Source organism: Pleurodeles waltl, chromosome 9, assembly GCF_031143425.1.
Source record: "Pleurodeles waltl isolate 20211129_DDA chromosome 9, aPleWal1.hap1.20221129, whole genome shotgun sequence".
In the NCBI taxonomy this organism is placed as follows: domain Eukaryota; kingdom Metazoa; phylum Chordata; class Amphibia; order Caudata; family Salamandridae; genus Pleurodeles; species Pleurodeles waltl.
In genome coordinates this window covers 157,378,039-157,401,828 of record NC_090448.1, presented here as the reverse complement: position 1 = coordinate 157,401,828, position 23,790 = coordinate 157,378,039, and the positions used below count along the sequence as shown (strand labels likewise).

The 23,790-nt window shown below is 40.0% G+C and overlaps 1 protein-coding gene across 1 annotated transcript in view; it reads left to right on the top strand.

The window, feature by feature from the left end:
* DNAH12 (dynein axonemal heavy chain 12) overlaps positions 1-23,790 on the top strand; it is a 937,015-nt gene that overhangs the window by 731,678 nt on the left and 181,547 nt on the right. Inside the window, exons 61-64 of the mRNA XM_069206470.1 lie at positions 3,181-3,339; positions 5,632-5,679; positions 14,348-14,492; positions 21,997-22,147. Of these exons, the coding sequence (XP_069062571.1) occupies positions 3,181-3,339; positions 5,632-5,679; positions 14,348-14,492; positions 21,997-22,147 (503 nt within the window). The remainder of the gene's footprint in view (positions 1-3,180; positions 3,340-5,631; positions 5,680-14,347; positions 14,493-21,996; positions 22,148-23,790) is intronic.

The window sequence follows — 23,790 nt, the reverse complement described above, 5'->3', positions numbered from 1 at the left end:
AACACCAAACAGTTCCCTTTTACTTAAATAGCATGAATGGGTTTTGAATGACAGTGTGTTAAAAGACATCTTGGGAAGTACTAGATATTGATCTTTTTGGAGCAGAGGAAAACACAAAGGCCCTCATTACAACATTGTAACCGCCATGCGGCCGCCAATGCGGCCGCACTCCTGCGGTGCCCATTTTGACATCCCCGCTGGGCCGGCGGGCGGAAACAGAGTTTCCACCCGCCGGCCCAGCGGAGATGTGGGCCGCAACATGGGAGCCGGCTCCAAATGGAGCTGGCGGTGTTGCGGACGTGCGACGGGTGCAGTTGTACCCGCCGCGCTTTTCACTGTCTGCATAGCAGACAGTGAAAAGCCGCATGGGGCCCTGTCAGGGGCCCCCAGGGGCCCGCGACTCACCGTACCGCCAGCCTTTTCCTGGCGGTTCAAACCGCCAGGAAAAGGCTGGCGGTAGGGGGACTAGTAATCCCCTGGGCAGATTACTACAGCTGGGGCCATTGTGGCCGGAAACCGCCAGCCCTAGCGGTGCGACTGCGGCACTTCCGCCGCAGTCGTAATGACCCTAGAAGCACCGCCAGCCTGTTGGCGGTGCTTCCGTCATTTCAGCCCTGGCGGTCCGGTACCGCCATGGTTGAAATGACCCCCAAAGTGTTGCATTTGTGCCGCCAGGTTCTTCCGAGCCATTACGTCTGAGAATTTCCCTTACAAGAAATTTGTAAAAAGAATTTCTCTATGCTATTCAATGAATTCCTCTGTTCCCTGAGGTGATTGCCAAAATGATTTTAATTGATTTGATTGGCCACATCACTGGTGGTTCCCTGACCTTTTCCACTTGTCTCTGAACCCGCACAATAATCTTCCAATGAGACCATATCTTATGTCCAGGATGTCAAGAGTTATTTGAAACCACAGCCTTCAAACATTGACCGCTTGGCTCCAGATATCTTACAATACAGACACTTGATGATACAGAGGTGAAACGGCCATCAACAAGGGTTTCATATGCATTCAATTGAAATAGAATCTGCTTTTGGAGCATCTCTTCTAACTTTTATGAGTATTGGAGAGAGTCACATTGTCAAGAAGGAAGCGTTACTTGTAATTCCGGTTCTTAAACATGGGTAATCCCTCCAAATTCAAAAATGCTCTCCACTCCTTCTGTGACTTGCGGCCACTGTCTTAAACTCTGGCTTCTTGTTATGATTTTCACTGGACTTGAAAAATGAACTCTCACACTTCTCCCTTATTATATGATTGATATATATATATATATATATATGTGTATATATATATATATATATATATATATCTATATATAGTGTTCCAGGATCTCATACATGTCCGAAGAATGTTCTACCTTTTATTAATGTGGAAAGAACTCCATGGTCAAAAACTAGGATTACAAGTAGGTTTTCCACATTGAACATTATTGGTCATGGCCCTCAACATCTTTGGGGCCACAGATCAAAATGTATGTAAATCCATCTTTCTCTGGGTTTCACTACAGTTCTCACTGCGTACCTGGGGTGTGAACCTGCAGTGGCTGTGTTTTGTTAGGCGTGCCAATGCCATTTATGTGCTGGGTGTCACCATATCCAGGTAACATTTTTCAACGCCAGTGCGGCATGAGAGACAAGTAATGCCACTGGGACTACAACATCATGTTAAGAAATTCCTTTTGGTCAGTTCCTATAGCTGAGATAGTTAAAGAAAATCTAGAGAGGGAACATTTTCATCAAATCTATCAACATGTGACGAAAACACGATTCCAAACAGGACCTTGTAATCAGTAACATTAGAACTGTAGCTCACGTATATAGATGCCGGAAAGCATTATATGGTATTCCTTACATAGTAATATGCCTTCATTTTACCACACTATACCTGAAGTGTGAAGTATGAAGCTAGTTTTAGCTGACGTACAGCAAATGGCTAAAAGTCCTTGCATTGCCCTTTGAAAAAGATAATTTTTTATTAATTGACAATGACAAAATTATGTTTGCACCAGAAACTAATTTACTCTTCTGCTGTTCATCAGTCCAAAAGTCTTCATTTTGCTGCACTTACCTTGACATTGATGAATTTAAGTCGATCGATTGGTCAGCAATTCCATGCAAATGTGAAGGAGCAACCTGGTATTTGTATACTCCTGTTACTTTAAATCTTGTTAACACACAATTTTTTCCTTTCCCTAAAGTGATCCTGTTTCTTGAAGGTCAAGTGTGATTTAAAAATAGCATTTTTATGTGCCTTTTCAATCGTATATTTGTTTTGAGGTGTTTATGTGCTAATTACGAGTGATTCGCTTCAAGGTTTAGCAGTAACTCAAGCTCATTGAAGCAGGGTTCACGCCTGTAAGAAGCACTGTACAAATAATAAGCAACACTGTTCTCTTTTACCTCTTTTTATGTTACTGATCAGCAGACCATTCCATACAAAAATGTGAGGAACATGTCCAAAGCCAAATTGGCTAATTCTAGCTGCTTAATTACTCCTAAAAAGTACAGAAAGTGCATTCAATAGACTGTTCTGCAGGTGTATGTGGAAAATATCTTGTCCATAGTCTAAAACTCTAAAGCAGAGGGACTTATTTGGAGTTTGCGGATAGGACGCACTGTTTGCCACATTTTAAGTGCCATAAGTGATATGTACTTGTAATATGGCAGACTGAGACTTCCACCATCTGTGTGAGAAGTATCCACCTCAACCAAACTCTAAACAAGGCTGGAAGTCCTTTCTAAATACGTTGCTTCTCTTGTGTACATAATTAACACACGCCTACATTGGTCCTTTATTCTTCATCCCATTTTCCCAAACAGTTCTCCAGTACTGAAAATATTTCTAGGATAAGTGTCATGAATAATGTAAGATGCAAAATCCCTGTCCCTGTTATTGCTAATGTAGATTGCTGTTTGCTTACCGTGTTGCTCTTCAGTGGGGATACCAAACGTTCCCTTCGCAGAAATAATTAAAGTGGTTATGTGTAAGGAGATGTGGTGCCAAAGACAACCATCCCATCAGTTGATGGGCCTTCGTGACAGATTAAGGTGTCCCTGTCAGATATGCTGGTTTTAGCCAATGCGAATCTGATGTATTTAAACCACCAGGCTGTCATTCCAGATTGTATCTGTACTCTTTAAAAGGTTTGTTTTTGTGCACTGTGGTTCCATGCAGGGCCAAGAAGGAGATTGAATATGCAGAATTCATGTTCTTGTTGACTGGGGGAGTTGGTCTCGAGAACAAACTACCAAATCCAGACCCCTCATGGCTGCCAGATAAGAGCTGGGATGAAATATGCCGGGCTAGTGATTTGCCATCATTTAAAGGACTCAGGTAATATTCAAAGATATACGTTCCTTCAGATAAAAATGTGTATCCCCAAATATTGGGTGAATTCGTCTCACAGTCTCAGTGTCATGCACTTGTAATTTCCTCATTTTATTGATTTTTACACATACCTACTGCACAGAGCAAATTGTTTACCCATCTTCAGCTTGTATAAGTATTTTGAAATGGAAATATGCACACATTAGATCTTCTTTAAATTGCCTTTTCATACTGGCTTTGGTACGTTTAAGGCTAGTAGCAGTGCACGTTGACAGCAAAGGGCATTTAAAATGCCAAGGTTCCTTGATAAAGCTTCATTGCTGTATATGTGCACATGAGGTAATGCCTTGTGGTTTAGCTCTTTCCGAGCTCCAAAACTCAAATTTCGTGCCTTCCCCATCCACCCACCCCCGACAAATTTCTCCAGGTCTTACCTGGTGAAATGTGGGCGTGGAAGTTCTGAAATCTGCATAAAGGTTGTAAGATTACATTGGACGAAAAAAAACAGTTTGCACTAGGTTCAGTATTACCGATTTACTTGTAATGAGAGCCTTATGTGCTAAAGCTCTACATACAGTCTGGTGTGAGTGTATATTTATGAGGTAAATAAAAGCAATATAAATATGAATTCAGTGGTGTAACAAAACTTGAGGGGGCCCCTCTGTAAAGTACCTGGAGGTGGGGCCTCTCCCCCCCGGACCCAGTCAGGGGCCTCGCGTCCGTGCACAATGAACTGTGCTCAGGGGAGCCCTTGGAGCTCATCCCGCACCCCCCGCACTGCAGACTGCGGAGGCTGTGGGGGCCTTTGTTACGCCACTGCATGGATTAACACTGATTAATGGAAATGTCAAAACACTATGGGCCTAATGTACAAAGAGACTGGTAACAAGCTGCAACTTCTTTTTTTGCAGTGGGACTTACGTACTAATGGATATTAGTGACCCTACCTGCACTCCACCTCCCCGCGTTTCCATTCCTAAATGGGAAACTTTTTTGTACAGCAGAAAACATTGGTGGAATGGCAGTGGTCTTTTGGATCACTGCCAATTCCCTTTCCAAAATGCCCTGTCTCAACCTACGCTGAGGATGTTATCATCATTCACAAAAGAGAAGGTATACCAATAGACACATTCCCTATTTGACTCATATCCCACATGCTTTGAGGTGTTGGTAACTAGTCAAAGATTCACAACTGCAATTGCAGTCCCAAACCACTGATACATGATACACCAAACTGAAATTAGGAAGTAATGCCCCTTTCACAGCCCTTCCTAATTAGTATTTAATTTGGGTCGGTAAACCCTGTTTGTGAGTCCAAAATGCTTTTGTGTCTATTTTATGGTTACATACCCAATGATTTTGGAATTCGTAGGCTTTGCGCCTTGAGGGTTTTGATGAAGGAAAACACCACTAAACAACATGGTAAAAAACTAGATTTTCAAAGTGAGTTTTCTGATATAATTAATAGTCTTATACTCAAATCCCCATCTCTCCCCAAATAAAAGAACTAAATGATGGAACATGAGGACACGAAACATAATAACGTTTGGCCTCACACAGAAGAAATACCCCACAACTTCCCCAGGTGCATAAACCTTACCTTTAAGTAGATAGCAGATCTAACCCTTGTGGGGATTCAAGGGTCTGGCATTACACAGCAGAGTTATTCGTCCACTGATGGAGAAATAAGAGGGTCAAGCCTGATACCGCAGATGTGTGTCTCGGGTTACACATCCTAGAGTTTTAGCTTTAGGAATTATAGCGGTATGCAGAAATAAATAAATCTTAGAGATAATAGTTTTCAGTCTGCAGAACTGCTCTTTCAGCCTATCAAACTGCAGACTCGCAGGCCTCAGAGAAGACATCTATCCTTCAAATTACTCGAAATGCAAGAATGGCTTTAGAGAAAAGCCATATTTCAGGTAACATCGATGATAAGTTGTTTGTTTTAGGTAGTTCCGTGTACAACTATATCCCAGCCTGATGACAGAATATTCAAAGAGCATGAAAGATATCTAATCGGGAGAGTAGGAGCTACAGGTACATAAGTAATTTTGTGGACGTCAGCAAGTCCTGTACCTCTTCGGAATTTCGTTCAACACTGAGTCTGCCTGTTTTTCCACCAGAAATGCGCTTCCACAAAATGATCTGTAAACGGAACAAAATTGTTTTGGGGCACAGCTGGCAGATATAACAATTAGGATTGAGATGTAAACTTAGTTTCATAAAGTCGTTTATTGGCCATCATGGCTTTTAATCATAATCCATTTTATTTTCTGCTCTCTCCCTTATCCACAGCGGGCAAGGGTCCAAAGGGACAAATGCCCATAGGAATACTGAGCTACGGTAAGTACAATTGACTTAAGACTTAGCACTACAATTCGGGACTTGACTTGGTCTCTGTAGCTTTAAAATGACTTTTGGGGATAAGGGTGTTTTTAAGATACAATACTAGTCTCATAAATAATTAAAATATGAGGCTTGTGTATTGTTCAGTTTGTGATCTTTGCTGATAGTGTAAGAACTAACTTATTTTGGTGACACATTCACACACACACAGTACTCTGATCTCAAATTCTCCTTTGACTAATAACTAACTGTGATTAATATGTATTTTTGACCAAACCTTCTTATGAAAGAGAGGTTAACCTTAATTAATCAGTTTTTTTGGGAAACCTCTGATTTAGCATTAAATTAATTAACATGGAATATGGGTGATTTCGGTATTAACTTAATCACTGACTTCTCGTTGCCATGATATTTGTGACCATTATAGAGTGTTGAGTATTGCTCTAACCAGAGTGTTGTGTAAAAGCTAAAATACCCTTTTTGAAAGAGTTGTTTATTTTTCTCTTTTCCTGCAGGCTCCCCTATAGCAAATACATTCTGCTCTATCAGTGGTTCATTTTTTATTTTGTTTTGTAAACCTTCCCTTTTGTACAACATTTAGTCCTAGAATTTATATTCCGGGATCATCAGTTGGAACACCGAAAAAGGGGGCAAAGAGTATGTTAGATTAACAATATTTTCCTATTTTATGTAGGGCCATTTCTAGTAATCCTTGAGGCCAATTGAACTAAACTGGTTTATAGGGTCGATATTTAATGATACTCAGGGTATTTTGCAGTGAAATGCAACATACCCATTAAGCGAACAGCGGAGAGTTAAACTAGTTAGAGGTGGTGGCCTAAAGGACTTAACGTAAATTCAGTTGTAGATTTAGACTAAAGAGATTTTCCAGAGAAATTAGATGAAAAAAGGGCTAAATTGTTCAGTGGAAAAATTTAATATGTATTTTTTCATCTCCCAGCAGGCCCTTGATTAGTGCAGGGGAGTCTCTCTCCCCATTTTGGCAGTTGGCTTCCAAAGGAGGAGAAGAACTAGAAACCACAAAATCCCTTTTTATCATTGAAGATTATGGTTCATTTTATTGTCATGAAATACTAGCTGCTTGCTTACAAGGCTGACATATTCGTTGAAGGCTCAACATCCCCCTATTGAAAAAAGTGTATCATCATTAAATTGCCATCGCTCCACACGCCTGGACAGTATTACAACTATTATGTTGAAATCAGTTGCGGGCCAGTGCTGGTGTTTTTAAAATGCTTTTAATGTCTGAATGGAAGAAGGATTTATACCTCTTTGGTTCCTGGGAGCCCCTATGTCCCTGTGTATAAGAAAGGAAACCCCTCTTTTGCAGACTCATATTCTTACTATAAGTTTTGACTTCTGCTGGTAAACCTTTAGTCAGGTTAAAGTTGCAATGCCTAGTAGACTGGGACTAGGAAAAAGGAATGCTACTGGTGGTGCCGGCTGGCTTTCCTACATTTCTTATGATCGACAACCAAGCATTTATCTTTTCTCAGATGACTGACAAATAATTTATCATCTCACTGTGGAATCTATGCATGACCTATACTGAAATGTCTAATGTTTCTGACAGATCCCAAATACATTACCATGGGAAATTTTAGAAAGTGTATTTATTTCCTCGAGTATTTGTGATGCAGCTAAATTGTTGTATTCTGATACCTGACAGTTGGACTGGGGTTTGGACCATTGATAGATAGTCTTTAATAATTAGCTTAGCAAGTTGCATATTTACAGCGATTTTATTTAACAACATTGTTAATAATTCCCCCCTAGTGTGACTGGAGCAATGATGCAGTGAAAAGGAGAAAGCAAATTAATTAATGCATCTTGACTTTACCTTGTTAATTGACCAATCATAGAAGAAATTGCAAGCTCGGTTAATCCTCTGTAGCTTATTGTTTCAATTAATGTTTTTCCAAAAATGTTTTTGGCTCAAATCCCCAGGATAAATTATATGAATGATATTAAATGGTGCAACTCTGAAACAGGTCAAGTGTTTCAAATATTGAAGCTATCGGTTGTCTGTCTTTCGAAAATGGAATTCCCTTCGTAGGTCAGTATGCTGCTCTACAGTTGCTTAGTACAATTGATCATGCTCATAGGTGCTTCTTTTGCCCCCATTTTAAAAACGTATGAGGGGAAGCCTGATTCCATCATTTCTTTTGGGGCAGACAATTTAGGAGGGATATTCAGGCCTCGCTTGCTTTGCCTAGAAGACAAAATGCAGATGGGAGCTTTAATTTATCATAATCATCTGGCACACCTACTTATGCTAATAATAGCAAACTGGTTTTCTTCATCATAGGATCATCATTGATGGTCATACATTTTGATATAATTCCTCACTGCATGCAGGGACCCAGGAACTTTTAATGAACAAAGTAGCATGTCTAGTATGTAAACAGCACTCTCTAAACAGCCTTTCAAGGGCAATGTTTTCCAGAATTTACACTCCTGCACTAAAAATACCATTACAGAAATATATTGGTAATGCGAATCTGCTACTACAAAATGGTAGAATGAGGCCCAATAGGCATTTTATTGGCATTGTAGAAAACAGAGGCCACCTGTCCCTTTAAGAACTACAGATGCTTCTTATCCCAAAATGCTGTGTTCTGGCAGTTCCTGATGACAGAGAGTTCTTTTCTCCAGCTTTGGAGAGTGGGACCTCAAAACATTGTGGAAGTTGCTTTTAGCCAATTTCCACAGCTTTTCACTCACAGCTTCCATTTTTTCATTATCATTCAAAGTTCTTCATCACACAAAAATATTTTCAACCTTTCTTTGAATTTTCCAGTCAGTTTTTCCAGTCATGATGCCTTCACCATTTACCCTTCATGTGGCAGGAATAAACCAGCTTCAGATACTTATCAAGGCTGTGTGGTCTGCCTCCCAAGTTCACATTCCACTGCTAAATATGACTTTTGTTTCAAAGTGTTCAAAAGGATACATAAAGATCATGAGGCCTCAAACTAAGGGGCAAGCGTAAGGATCTGAAGGCCAAAGAGAAGGCAAATCAACAAAAATCCACCTGAGAAGTTTCTTCTCCTGCTGTGAGTAAGCCCTCTTCTCCTAAGGATCTGTTGACATCAAATAGATTGCTGTCAGGAGTTGGATCTTTGTTGAAATCAAAGCACAACAACTAATCAGGAAGATCTTGGATGTCAAAACACGCCCATTGTCTGACCTCACCTTTTCGATCAACGTCACCATTCAGTGTCAAAATATGCTTCACCACTGAGACATGCATCAACGACGAAGCACTCAAGGTCAGGTCTTATACAGGATCACAAAGGCCAACATTGAGCATTCCATTGTAATCCGCCTCATCAATAGCAGAGATTTCTTTCACGAACAGAGTGTCTCAGATTGTCCTTTACCCGGGATGCAACACCATTTCCACTTGGGGCTTCGTCTTCAGATTTCCTGTGGGGGACCTGGTGCAAATACCTTTGAGACTGTTAAATCTGCCTCCACGTCTGACATCAAAGGGAAAGGTTTCAGGGCTAGACTCACCATCACCAATTATGAAAAGGCTTCCTCTTCCTAAAACAATCACCTAAGAATTATCCACCAGAGGCACTATGTTCACCTGTGCTGCTGCAAGATATTCCTTCAGAGGTTTGTCATCAGCCATGGAAGCATAAATATGAAAGGTCAGCTTCATTGTCCTTAAATATGGCCAGATGGGACACAGACACTTTTTCTTCTTTTAACCCCACATCTTTTTCTGGTTCACCAGCTGGAACATTTCTTATAGGCCTTTGAGGATGTCCTTGCTGCAAAACTGAATATTCCTCTGGAAGTTCCTCACATGTGCCAATACCTGGACGATTGTCTTTGGGATCATGGGAAAGTACAGCCTTGTTCAATACCAGGCCATCACTTCCTCTAGCTGATGGTCTTGTATGCTAGCAGAGGAAAATGTTTCTGACTCTGGGTACTGCAAAGACCACAGCTACTTACCTATTGTAAAAATACACATTCTGGAATTCTATCAGCTTAACCAAAAAGCCTTACTCGGGTATAGCATCAGCAGTCAGAAAATGCCACACCTTGTCCCCAGAAACACCTGCTCCACTTACAGGGAGATCTAAAGAATTGACGGTGCAGGAAAGAATATCTGTGGTACAACTAATATTACCCTTAAGGTTACCAGTGCTACAGCTCTTATATGGAGATATGGTTGGGCACTCTAGGAAACTTTATACAATTTTGCAGAGCAGTTGCCCAGAGACAGACTGCAGGTTTTCACTGAGATAGTACAGGAAGTCCTCTTGATTTCAAACAGAACATTATTGTATGAGTAGACTCTTCTGATTTGCCAACATCACTGGGTACTGTCATGGTATTACTTCTAGAAGATCATCTTGCTTTTGGCTCACATCTCTGAAAACAGAGGCACAAATGATCTTTTATTTTCTGGATCCTTACTGTTTGAACACCATATGGAAGAAGAAACTGTCCACATGAAAAACAATGTGGAGACTGTAAAAGCGGCGGGATTAGGGGAAAGGAAGAAGTACTAGGGTGTATGTATGTCCATAAAAACTGCAAATACTATGAACAGCGGTGGGTTCAGTCCCCTGGATGACTCCACCAGCCCCATCAGCAGCAAGAGAAAGCTTAGCAGAGGTACTCCTACCACCACTAACAAGGTGCCAAGTCACGATGATCAAATAAACCCAGTCAGCCAACTTATTTGGATGGCACCCATCCAAAACCAGAAAGTGACTTATCTATCCTATCTCGTAGTGCTCAACTCTGGTGAGGGGTCATATCTCACAGCATGCAAAAAGTGGTGAAACATTAAAAGCAACACTTGGGTTGTGGTGTTGTGCAGATGGTTACTCGCATAGTTTCAGAGCACCGCCCATACTGCTGGCATCCAAGCTAAAAAAACTGTTAGCTGACCTGTGCAAAGAGACAGCTACTTTGCTTAAAAAAAAACAACTGAAGTGGTCCCCTATCTTAAGTGTCAGTGGCATCTATTCAAGATAGTGAGACCAAAGAAGTACTTTGGACCCATTTTATACCTGCAACTAGCCAACCAATTCTCCCTCATCCAGTGCAAACAAACTGGATGTGTGCAACTGATCTTCAGGATGCATATTTCCCCATCTTATACATGAAGAAGCACTGAAAGTTTCTTCATTTTCTGGTAAGAAAGGTGTACTACCAGTATGCTGTCTGTGCATTTGGACTGAAGCCCGCTCCTCTGACCTTCTTCAAATGCATAGCAGTGGTAGGGGCCCACTTACTTCACCAGAAGATCTATATGGTGCAATACCTGAACGATTGTCTTCTCAAATCAAGAAACCCAAGCAGACTAAAGGAAGATCTCCAAATCACAAGATTGCTCCTTCATTGATGAGCCTACAACTCAATTACCAGAAATCCATATCAACTCTGGTTCAGAACCTGACTTAGTTGGGAGCGACTCTAGATACAAAACAAGGGTGATTTCTTTGGAGGACAGAGTGTCTTCCATCTGATAAACGTGTCAGCATCTCAAGAGGTTTCCAAATTCTACTGCCCATCAGATTTCATCAATTCTGAGATTGTAATTTTGCCAAATACAAAACTCTGTATGTGGCCACTGGAGCAATATTTCAAATGGGGGCAACAGAAGAGTAACTGGTACAACAAATTCAAATTTCCTTAAACAGTCTCTGGTCAGGTGGTTAAAGCAAACAAACTAATGCAGGAAGTTCCATGGTAACTGCGATTGTAACAGATACCTCATTACTGGGATGAGATGCGCACCTCAGTACACTTAGTTCTCATGGCATTCCAGTTGTGCCTGATAGACGGTCAGATCTTAGAGCTTATCACCACACTGCACTACATAAACAAGCAAGTTGGCTTCAGGTCAAGACCCCACTTCGCTGGAAGCTTTGAAAATCTGGATATGGTTGGTAGCCCAGAACTTCCCATAAAGGCAGTTCATCTCCCGGGGCAACAAAATCAAACATCAGATTTTCTCAGCAGATTCTTTGAAGAAAATGATGAATAATTCCTAGACAGAAAGGTATTGCAAGCCATCTTCCTGGCTGGAGCTTCTAACAAAAGATTTATATATATAACTGCAGGAGATTTGTAACTGTGGTCAATGGGCAATGCCTTTTGATGAACTGGTCAGAAACATTACTAAATACTTTTTCCAATTCTTCTAGTAGGAGTGGTTATTCTGAAACTGAGGAGCTCCAAGTCAACAATGATAATAATTGCCCCAGTAGTGGTTCATAACCCTTCTTCAAATCACTGTCCCCACACAAAAGACTATTGTGCAGACCAAGCTTACTGATAGGGCAACTGGGCCAAATATGTCATCCCAATCTGATGTTGAATTTGGCAGCATGGTCCTGAAATTAGAACCCACCACAAGCTTGCAATGATACCCTGAGAGAAGCAAAATACCTTCCACAAGGGTGTCAAACTCTTTTGAATGGAAAAGATTTTATATGTGGTGCCCACAACAAAGTTTTAATCCCATTGACTGTCAGGAAGTGGTGTTGCCATAGCAATTACATCTGGCTAAAGTCAGATAGCAGTTCACCTCTATCGAGTTCTCTCGGCGGCAATAGCAGTTTACAAGAGAGGTTTTATCCAAGTCTCTTTTTTCAGACTGCCAGTCGGAAATAACGTTTTCAATGGCTTAAAAGTACAATCCTGTTAAAATGCCTTCTCCACTTTGGGAGTTAAATTTAATACTTGTTTTAAATGAATGAATGAGCTTTTCTTCCAAACCCATACACAATGCGTTATTGCATCATCTATCTTGGAGAACAGCCTTCCTAGTTGACATCACTTTTGCTTGTAGAGTCAGTGACCTACAAGCTCTTGGGGCTGGCGATCCCTTTACTGTGTTCCAATACAGAACAGTGGTGATGAGAACTCACCCTTCTTTTCTTCGAAACATAGGGCCTAATTTCGATATTGGCAGATTTGTTATTCTGTTGCAGCGGTATCGGATATCACATCCCCCAATATCTAAACCCTATAGCATAAAATGGGATTTAGATTTCAGCGGATGGGATATCCATCACCTTTGTGACGGGGTAACACATCGGCCAATATTCAATCAGGCCTATCATCTCAGAATTTCATATCAATCAAGCTATCCCCTTTTCTGTATTCTTCAGCAACCACTCTATAAGAGCAGAGTGTTCTCCATACTCATTAGATGTCGGTTGGGTCTAACTTTGTTATTTAGACAAGAATAAACCAATCAGAACGTCTGTCTAATCAACTATTTCTCAATTATGGACCAATAAAATCAGGTTTAGCTACTTCAAAGCAATCGATTTCCTGCTGGTTTGTATCCTGATTTGCTATTTGTTACCAATCAACAAATAACTCACTGTGTGTAAAGCATAAAGCTCATTTGCAGGTTTACTCATTCCTCAATTTAAAAATGTTTAAATTTTTTTCAATTATTTATTTAGCAACCAAATTAAAAAAGACCCTAAAAACATCCACTTTAGCCCAATTTTTGAAAATTAATGCTTTGAAGATAGTACCGCTGTATTATTAAACCTCCCTAAGTTATATTCAGACATCTTTGTAAGGAAAGATTCTGTATAAACTGTAATATATCTTGGTGTTATGAGCCAGATGTTTTAAGCATTTGATCGGACCCCAAACACTCTGATTCTGTGTTTGGGACTTTTAAAAAGCTTTTTCCTGCGCACTAACCCCCTTTTGAGAGTTGGGGAAGTTTGTCTAACTCCTAAAATTGGATTTTTAATGAAAAACCTTTCGGTATCTGGAAAGGGGGCATGTTGTAGGCATCCCTTGCAAATACTGAATCAGCATCTTATGTATCAATGTTGTGCGACCGAAATCTCAAGGCAACTGGACATTTAATGGCACCCAAAAGGAGATGGTGATGTATTTGCAAAAGGGAAGGGGCCCTCTCGGACCTCTTCTCCTTTGTGAATGTAAACATTTTCGTTGAGCAATAGGCAGTAGTTTGGGGGACAACTACAAACTGTTAAACTTAAAAAAAAACAAAAAAACGTTTTTAAACGCAGGCTGATATTTTGAAAAACAAGATGTTTACTTTATTGAAAATCAGTCACAGAGATGGTGTTCTGCTGACCCTTACAGGCCACCATCCATGTGATTAGGTCACGATTTCCAGCCCCTCCCCCTCCCCAATGAATGAGGTAGGTCATATTGCTACTCAGCCTGATTCTGTTTTTTTCAGAACCAAACCAATGGAACGTAGGTCAGTACATAAATATATTTACTTTTTGTAGAAATACTGATCGCAAATTGCAACTAGTATTTTGTGACCAGTAAATTGTACATGTGCCCCAAGCAACTTCCATGATTGTCCTTTGTTTTCTAAATTAAGAGTTTAATATTTAATATTTATTTTATGCATTGTCACATCATATAGATGATAATATGTCCTTTAAACTTTTAGGAACAACACCTGAGATGATTTGTAAGGGTCTAACTATTTTCAAGTCTAGTTATAGCATAATTAAATATTTGTTCACTTAAATGTTTGTTTTATATATTTTTTTTTTATGCAAAATGGTGTGTATCAGTATTGTACTGTAGAGTGAACTAAACAGTAAAGAATATTATTTAACAAGTATACAAGATATGAGATTTTCTGTTTCTATAGGGAACATGTTCGTCAAAATGTAAATGAATGGCGTAAAATCTATGACAGTAAAGAACCACACAACCTTCCATTGCCAAAACCACTGGATGAAAATTTAAATTCGTTGCAAAGCATCATAATTCTTCGAAGTTTGAGACCTGATAAGGTAAGATAATAGAGTGAAATCATTTGCTGCAAACCATAGACGGATTACAATCTATGATTTTTGAACCTCAAACATCAAAACATTGATGAACATTTCAGTTTCTTCATTCAGATATTTATTTTGAGCAGTTTTTATAAAAAAAACGGCTTTACTACTGCTGATGGGGACTATAAAACTAGTTAGCTGATCCAATCCAAAATGAGAGCCCGGAATCCCTGCATCTCGCTCAGCCAGTGTTGACAGTTCATGCCACAGCCATAGTAAATCAGTGTCATGCAGCAGGTCCCTATGTGCTCGACCTAAAGCTATTTTCCAAGTCATGTCTGTTAAGAGATACTGCAGGGAAAGTACACTATAAGATGTGTGTATGATTTGACTTTTGAATTATGTGCTTTTGTACAACGTGCCCACTTTGCACTTTAATGTTAGTGTTAGATCTACCAGCTTATTTGTGGCTAACGTAAGACAAACTACAAGTCAATACTCTGGATTCTAGAAATTAACAAAATAATGTGCAATGTACCCAAAATAATGAATGAGCCTAGGCACCTCCATTTATCTCATGGCTTGCCTGGATAACAGGGGATTTCTACCATAGTAGATAACCCTGTCGTAGGTAAACTGTGATCCTGATGTTCCGCAACATGGCACAATAGCTGGCATGAAATCTAAAAAAGAAAACTTCTCCCCTAACAAACTTTCTACAGCTTTATTAACAGTCAGTGGATAGGGTGATTAAGACATACTCAATTACATATAGGATAAACTTATAGAAGCTACAGTTGATGCAATGTCTGCTGAGGTCTGAGTAAAAACTGAGGCCAAAATGTAATGGTCCAACAATGTGGTCCCTAGATTTAACATACTTTTAAAGGCTGTGACCCTGGAGCCTGAATTAAGCGAAGAATGACCATATGGGCCCTCATCACAAGTTGTATTTCACATGGAACAAGAACTCCAGGTGAAATTCTGCATCTCGCAATTCCAAGTTACTCTGGGGCTAGAATTATTAGGTCTGCAAACTTGACATAATTTCAGACCCAAAGATATCGGAGCCTATACAATGCGGCAAGGACAGGGGCTGCGGACAACGAAATTGCCCAGCCCTTGTCAGGCCTCTGCATCAACCAAGAAGGAGCAGTCTGTGCTTCCCCCAGACAGACACAAGCCTGCCCTACATTCCTCCTGCCACCACAAATGACACACATCACCCCAGAGATTCCCACCTCTGTTATTGCCACACCTTCACAATACTCATAATGAAGGTCCTTGGGGCTACATAAGGTCCACCTCTGAAATTATATCCCCAGGGTCATTGTGACCACCAAGAACGTCATCATTTATTGTTGCACATAGTGACAAACATATCCTGACATTAGCCAGTTCATCTCAAAAGCTAGTCCATCTGTAATTCCTTTAAGAGACACTTGCTGTACCACCATCTCGTCCTTTCCTTACTTCACGTTTCCAGTAACATAGGCACTCACAAAGAGTTCCTTTTTAAGGTACACCACTGGGAGAGCCAAGAGAGTGTAAAGGTAATTCCTGTTGTATCAGAGTAGAGTTAGGAGAATCGGAGGGATTATTACATTAATTATACATACAATTAAAACCAATTGAAACAATAGTTATCAAGGAAACTATATTTTATTTCAACATTATCTTAGAACTAGTTGTAGAGGATGTGTACAAAACAAGCAGCATAGCAAACATCCTTTCATTGCTACTGTCCTAGAAGCAAGTTTTAGGGCCAAATTAAATTGAAGGCATTAAGGGATTAGATTTCTGTCAGCCTAAAGTAGCACTGCCTTCGGGGCATTCCAAAGAGCCACCACATTGGCCCGTAGGATGCTAAGCTGTTCTGGAGCATATGTTGCAGGAAAAGTAAAAAGAGACATGACTTCATCAGTCAAGTTTATCAGCTCTGCTAGACGGTCATCATTCTGTAACAAGCTTAGTTCAAATACTGATTTCACTTTAATAAAGTGGCTTATCTGTTTATGGAAATATTGTTGATGAAATCTCGCCTGCATTTCAATGCTGCATTAGATTTCTGTGAATGTAGGGAGAAAATTTATACATATTATCCATTTAGCAGAGAAAAAAATATCCTCTCAGACCTTTTCAGTGGCCCACACTGAACATGCAGGTGAATTTTCAGGCTTAATGTGGTCAGTAGGGAACGGTATGACCACCTAACAAAAGATACATTTTCAATCAAAAGTCTGAAAAGACCGAAAGTAAGTAACAGGTTCTTTATTACGTGCTTTTGAAGTAATATTTTTGGATTACAATGTTCCTTTTTCTCTGTTGACAATGAAATGATACTGGGCATGACTTAACCAACAGTAAATAATAAAATATCCAACCAAGTGTGACAGACTTTTAGTGCCATTTTAGATTACAAGTGCTGCAATTGCAACAGTTATTTGTGCCCACGTTTTGCACCCTTTTTGCATTTTAGAAATACAGAAGGAGCCAGTAACTTCTGTAATATGCCTCACACTGTCATGAAATATGTGCTGTGGTATTCCCCTGCGAAAAAATCAGTACTTGGGTTTCAGAGCAGTGTGCTGCCCAGTGTAAAGCACTTTAACTCCTTGACAAGAGCAGTAACTGTTATTTTAAATTCAATTACAATACAATATATGACTTTCCTGGCACACTTCAATACTACTACCATAATACTCAGCTGTAGATTGAGGTTCATGCAGGCTGCATAATCCCCTTATACTGCTTGACACCCACATAAGACAAACCGCTATGGGTTTTGTCTATCAGCTATTTGTGTACCAGCCCACAGCATTTAATCACCCATCACTAACTAAACAGGCATGGAATAACTGAAGAGATCTACCGCGTGTCACTGGCCAACAGAGAACTTTGATTTAGTCTTGACAAACCTACATACTATAAACACTTCTTGGCATCTCACATTTCACAATGAAAATCAGATATCTGACTCATGACCATAAACTTTAAGCAAAATATCAAAAGTGAAATGACTAGTGAAGTGGACTATGATTATAAGAAATACTATAAAGGGGCCTGCAGAGCTGCTCAATGCTGCCAGCTTACTGAAAACAATAAACTTCATACCTCTCCCTCACACTTCCTGATCCATCACATGACTAACTGCTGCATTCCTTAACAAGTTAACCACACCTTGGTGGTCGTTATACATGGCTTGGAAACACTTCCCACATAGAATAAAAAAAACTGTCAACCACACACCCTAAGTGCTGGAGCGTGCTAACCATGTACACAAGTGCTTCAGTGCCCCAAATAGGGGTTTTAAGCATTTTATAGATTTTGAAATACAATACTCAGTTTGTCTGCCTGCTACAACAATGTGTCTGCAAGCTCAAATCGGTGGCTAACATCCTAAACAGGTTGAGTGCAAAATGATTCTACACTCTCTGGGAAGCAATGCTTACTGTCACCTCTCATGCATTTCCTTCAAGCATTTCCACAAAGTAGTATTCTCATGCAGCAATCACCTACTGGTAAATTGGACAATGCACCTCAAAAGACACCAGCAGAGTGGCACAAGTATCTTTAGAACATTGCTTGAAAGGTAACATGACAATTCAGTAACATTGCTGCAAACATGGGATCCAGAACTAACTCTCAGTTCATCCTATTTAATGCTACCAACACAGAACAGCAACTCTCTTATGCTCACACTACCAAATGTTATTAGGCGATTGTGCTTCTTAAAAGTTCATTCGTTTCACATTTTAAGATGCACCATGATTGCCCCAATGCCTTGTGTATATATATGTAACACCAAGGTTGTATCACCATTTTCACCATTTTTCATGTAAGGCTCTCTGTTATTTTCTTTTGGGCTATGCCTGTAATGCATACCCATTTATACAAAAACACTGCTTTCCTTTCCTTTTAAGGCTTGTACAGGTTGCTAAAGAGTCAAAAGGCCATACAGTCAATTCCCCTATAGCACATGTAAACCTTTTTGTTCACTCTTCACAAACAGCCTTTAATTGCTTCAGTTATAGTAAACTCCTATCTTCATTTTTTCATTTCTATAACCTGTACTCTCTCAGTTTGCTTCTTTTTTCTCTTATTTCAGAGTCTAAATTTGCTAGATTTTTTTTAGAACGTTAATCCTTCCAGTACTTCTACTTTTCCTCTTCAGTCATACATATTGCCATCTGATTTGCCTTTCAGTCTTCCCTGCCTAGCTTAATCTCTGAACAGTTGTCTCTCTGCTGATGTATTTCCTGAAACTTTCAAGCATTCACCCAGTCATGCCAGTAACTATGGAATTATCACTGGTCCCTTCTGTGCTTTCTAACAACAGGTATATATCTCTACTTCCTTTCTCTCAAAGCTTTGGAGTACTCTATTAACAGCCCTTTAGATTTGCGAATTCCACCTCCTTTTGGTCTCTGTTCCGTATCCTTTCCAGTCCTTATTCCTGCAGGTAACTTTACTTTACCAAAACCCATCTGTATGACAAATCATCCTACCTGTGCTTGTCCATCAAGACTTTTCCCTTTCTGTTCTTTTTGACATGTCAGCTGTGTTTACAATTGTCAATTACACTGTTCTTATTAACAATTTCCTTTCTTCTGGTGGAATCAGGATTATTTTTGTTCTTGTCTGATTTTTCAAGACATTCTGCTGTTTCTTGAGTTAGTCAGTATTTCTGCTGTTTCTTGAGTTAGTCAGTATTTGTGTTCCAATTTACTTATTCATTTAATCACCAAGGTTTCCAGAATAGATACTTTTGTTTTCTCTGTCATCCTTAAACTCTGGATTCTAGCAATACTTCTTTGGAATGTCTTCTGATTACTAGGCTGAAGATGTGCACATATCTTTTTTCTCTATGTCTTATTTTATTACACTGTTTCTAACTGACTATTGTCAGTTAATGTGTGGATGTTTACTAGCTACTGGCATATAAGTCCCACTAAACTGTTTTATTTTCATTATCACTCACCAGTCTTGTGCCTGGACCAATTTTACCTTTTACCTCTTTTATGTTGATCTCTTCCTTTATCGAACACTGTTTGTAATTTGGGAGTAGATTTTACTCCTTACAATTTGATTTCTACCATTGTTCATGTACAATACTGCACAATGCATTACAGTTGCACTATATTTTCCACCAAGCAACACGAGGTCAAACACGGCACACACAGGAAACCTTGTGTTTGTTGATTTATTCTTACAAAAGTGATGGATATCCCAAACTACACGTGATCAAGACCTTTGGTGGTTGAAACGCGTTGGTGTAGTTTGGGATATTCATCTCTTTTGTAAGAATAAATCAACAAACACAAGGTTTCCTGTGTGTGCCGTGTTTGACCTCGTGTTGCTTGGTGAAAAATATTTCACAGAGCTGGCCCGTCCCTGACATTGAGCACCGACTTAATAGAGCGTGCTTTGATGGGGGCCATTTGGAGGAAAATATATCTATGTATATATATATATATATATATATATATATATATGTGTGTGTGTGTGTATATATATATATATATATATATATATAATGTAATAATTTAAATTCCAAACTTAGACTTCAAATGTCTTCTGTTTAACCATTTTGACCTTTTCGCATTGCACTTGGCTTCTTAAGCACACTTGACTATTAATTGTCCTGTGCACCTACTCTCTGGTTTGATAACTGTTCTTACATATTCTTAACTACTAGAGCTCTGTGCCTCTGGCTGTTTGTTCTTCTCGTACTCTGTGTTGTTTCCACTCAGTTTTAACGAGTCACTTTCTTTTGGTAGCAGTGCAGGTGTTTGTTTTAACACAGTCTGCATTCCTTCTGCATTTGATTGATAAAGTATTTTGTGATTGATCTCTTTTGCAATGTATGTGCCTTAATGTAAGTTTTGTAAAAATAAAATTAGCCCTATGTATGTAATATTGTGATTAACTATGTCAATTGAAATGCTGCCATTAACAATTCTTGTTTGATTGAAGTCTATTTTCAGTGGTAGTATGAAGCAGTGATGTGAAGCTGACAGGGATGGTAGATGTGTTGGCGTGTGTTGAGATTAGGTGTACAGGTGTTAATTGTCTTGTTATGTATGGCTATGCTTGAGACTAAATATTGTCAACTATAGTCAATACCTATTTTGAAATCCAGTTATCATGGCCCATTACCATGGCTAGGTTTCCTACCATTTTTCCACTGTTATGTACTTACAGAAATTTAGGGTCATTCGGACAAGGCTGTCTAGGACCTTTTCAGAACAGTGCTGGCTCTCTACTCTGATGGACAACACAGAGCAGAACTTTCAGTTAGCAGAGCCAACAAAGATGCAGAGGGTTGTGTGGGAGGGTGGCAGAATGCCAGGTATTATTTTCAATAATTGTGTGTAGGAAGGAGGAATCGAAGAGAGTGTGTGTGAGTGGGTGGCTGGACATCATTTGTTTTTACATTTTAGTTGAGGAGGGGAGGGTAAATGCGGAAGATGGTGAAAATACATGGCAAGATGCCAGATAAGTCCCCTTTGATAAGTGGGAGGGAGAAGGTAATGCTAAAGGTGGTGTGGGAGGTTGGCAGGATGGTGGAGTGCCAGGTAACATCAGGGTTTTGATTGACAATTGGAAATTTTCTCTTGTTCCACTGTCTAGTCACTATTAAACAACTATAGTTATTGATGTTACATTTGGCTCTCACTGAACACAAACTATAATGAATACCAGATTGTAATTCTGATTATTCGTTGCTATTTTGTAGCTACAGTGGGCAACAAAAGTTGTTTATCACTGTTGCTATGTTAGAAAACATTTATAGGCTTTTGGCAGGGTTCTCTGAGGGTCTATAAGTGCAGCCCTGCTCTCTATTCTGATGATGATGAGCAGAAAGCACATTTGTGGGAGGGAAAGGAAAAGGAAGGCACAGGGGTAGTGGGTGAGTGTGATTGTCAGGCATATGTTCTTTTACATTTAGGACAGAGAGGAGAGCTCATGTTATGGGAAGCTGTCCCATTTTGCTTCTGCCCTAGCTTGGATGTTGAATACTGTAACAGATGATTTAGGGGGCATAAAAAACATGAAATTGTAGACAGGTAAAAAGTGAATAACTGATGCTTTGACATAAGATTCAGACTGACATCAAAAACAGCTCAAACTTTGCTCTCCTTGTTTATTTGATGTCACTCAGAATACCTCAGTGAAAACCATCCCCTTTTTTCGCTATTGCCCATCTATAATTCTACATATTGCCCACAAGCTGTCAGACATAAACTCTGTATTCATTACTCTTTCTTCTTATTACCCCTCATTATTTGCCATCATTTTCTGGCTCTAAATTATAGGGAGGGTTGTTAATGGTGACTGTTATCACCACAAGGGGGTGTTTTCTACTGTTAATGGCCTGAACAAAGGTCACTATCAGAAATAAAAATTACTGCTTTCTGTGGTGTATTTACAGTAGTAGCAAAAGCACTTGGAAGGATGTTTAGGATAATTTATTTATGGGTCTACCTTTAAATGTTGCATTTCTTTTTTCAAACAGATTAGTCCTGCTATATCTAATTATGTGACCGACAAACTTGGGAAGAAGTTTGTAGAGCCACCACCATTTGATTTGTCAAAAAGCTATTTGGATTCTAATGCTACAATTCCACTTATCTTTGTTCTGTCCCCTGGAGCGGATCCTATGGCTAGTAAGTTATCAGAGGAAATCTGCTTTATTTGAACTATTTTAGTGTATTTCATAGAGTTGCATTAGCTTTAAGTAGGATTACGCTAAGCTTATTATTGCAGTGATTGAACACACTTCCTTGCTAGTCTATAAGACTTTGAACAACTTGTTATTTCTTCCCTTTCTTTATTTTACAATGACTGTTAACTTTGCTACTGTAAAAAAAAATAGTCTATTTGAGTGTCTATTGAAAGTTTTATTGGAAATTTACTTTTTTCTCATTACTTATGCAGATATATTGACCTTAACCCTATTTCTTCCACTGTACCTAACTGGCTGCTTCCATGGACATCATTTAGGGGTTGCCAGGGGTTGCAGTTGCGACCCCCAGCTTGCCCCTTGCGACCCCTGGCACTGCCTTTGTGACCCCTGGCCTCAGAGGTTGTAAAATCAGTGCCAGGAACACAGGGGTAGCTTGTCCTTAAGGACGTTGCTTGGAGCTCTACTTCCTTGTTTTCAATCAGTATTTTATTACACTAATAGTGAATAATGAATTATTCACTATTAGTGTAATAAAAAATAGAGTAGCTTGGATATGACCCTCCATGGTAGCTGAGGTAAGTAAAAACACTTTAAAATGTATGTTATGTGTGCTTGCAGGTGAGAGTGTGGTTATGTAAAAGAGAGTGCGTGTATGAGTGAACGTATATGTATATGTAAGCATTAGTGCATGAGTGAAAGTAAAGATGAAATGGCATGTGATGTCTCTTCCACTACCCCTCGCATTTTGGTGAATTGACGACCATGGCTGCTTCACATTAAATATGTCGCAAAATATTATTCCCTTGTACACTTTGGGCCTGATTGACAAAGAAATTTGTAAGGGACTTGTTATGGGGTGACTTTTAATTTCAGTGGGACCACTAACAGCAGTTATCTGATAGAGACTTCTAGCTGCAGATTCCTTACCTTAGAATTCCTTGGCGTCAGCTTCGAATCTGGAATTTTTCTGCTGAGCAGCACCCAGCGCGCACTGTCGGGTGGTGTCGTTCGGATTCGTGTGCGACGTCCGGCTCCACGTGACGTCGGCAGCGTCATCAGAGCTGTCTGTGATGTCACGGTTGTCTATATAGACGCACCTCGTTGCGCGTACGTCAGTTCTTTTCCTTCCACGCCGGTTAAGCGCAGATCCGGAAAGAGCTACCCTTTTCTTCGACAGGCATCGAGGTTTTCTCGTCTTGATTGTTTGAAGCTTGTCTTCTAGAAAGACTGTATTCAAACCGTGTGGCGCATGTCATCGCACCATGTCGGTCATGGATCCACACGGAGTGTGTCTCTGGTGTTTGGAGAAGGATCACAACTCGGCTTTGTGTTCCGACTGTCGTGCCATGGCTCCGGAGACCTTGAGGAAGAGATCCCTCAAACGTCTTGCGGCCCGACAGCTGTCTTCGGTCGGCACGACTCCAAGGAGGTGACGGTCCCGCATTATGAGGAGGTTGCGGCACCACTCCCGGAGCCCCAAGTCCTCTTCCTTGCATTCCAGGTCATCCGATCACGCAGGTAAGAGGCACAAGAAGTAGAAGAAGTCCAAGCGGACTTCGCCTTCGCCATGCCCGTCGGCCAACGAGGCGTCTAGGGAACGTCAACGTTCCAAGCACGGTTCTG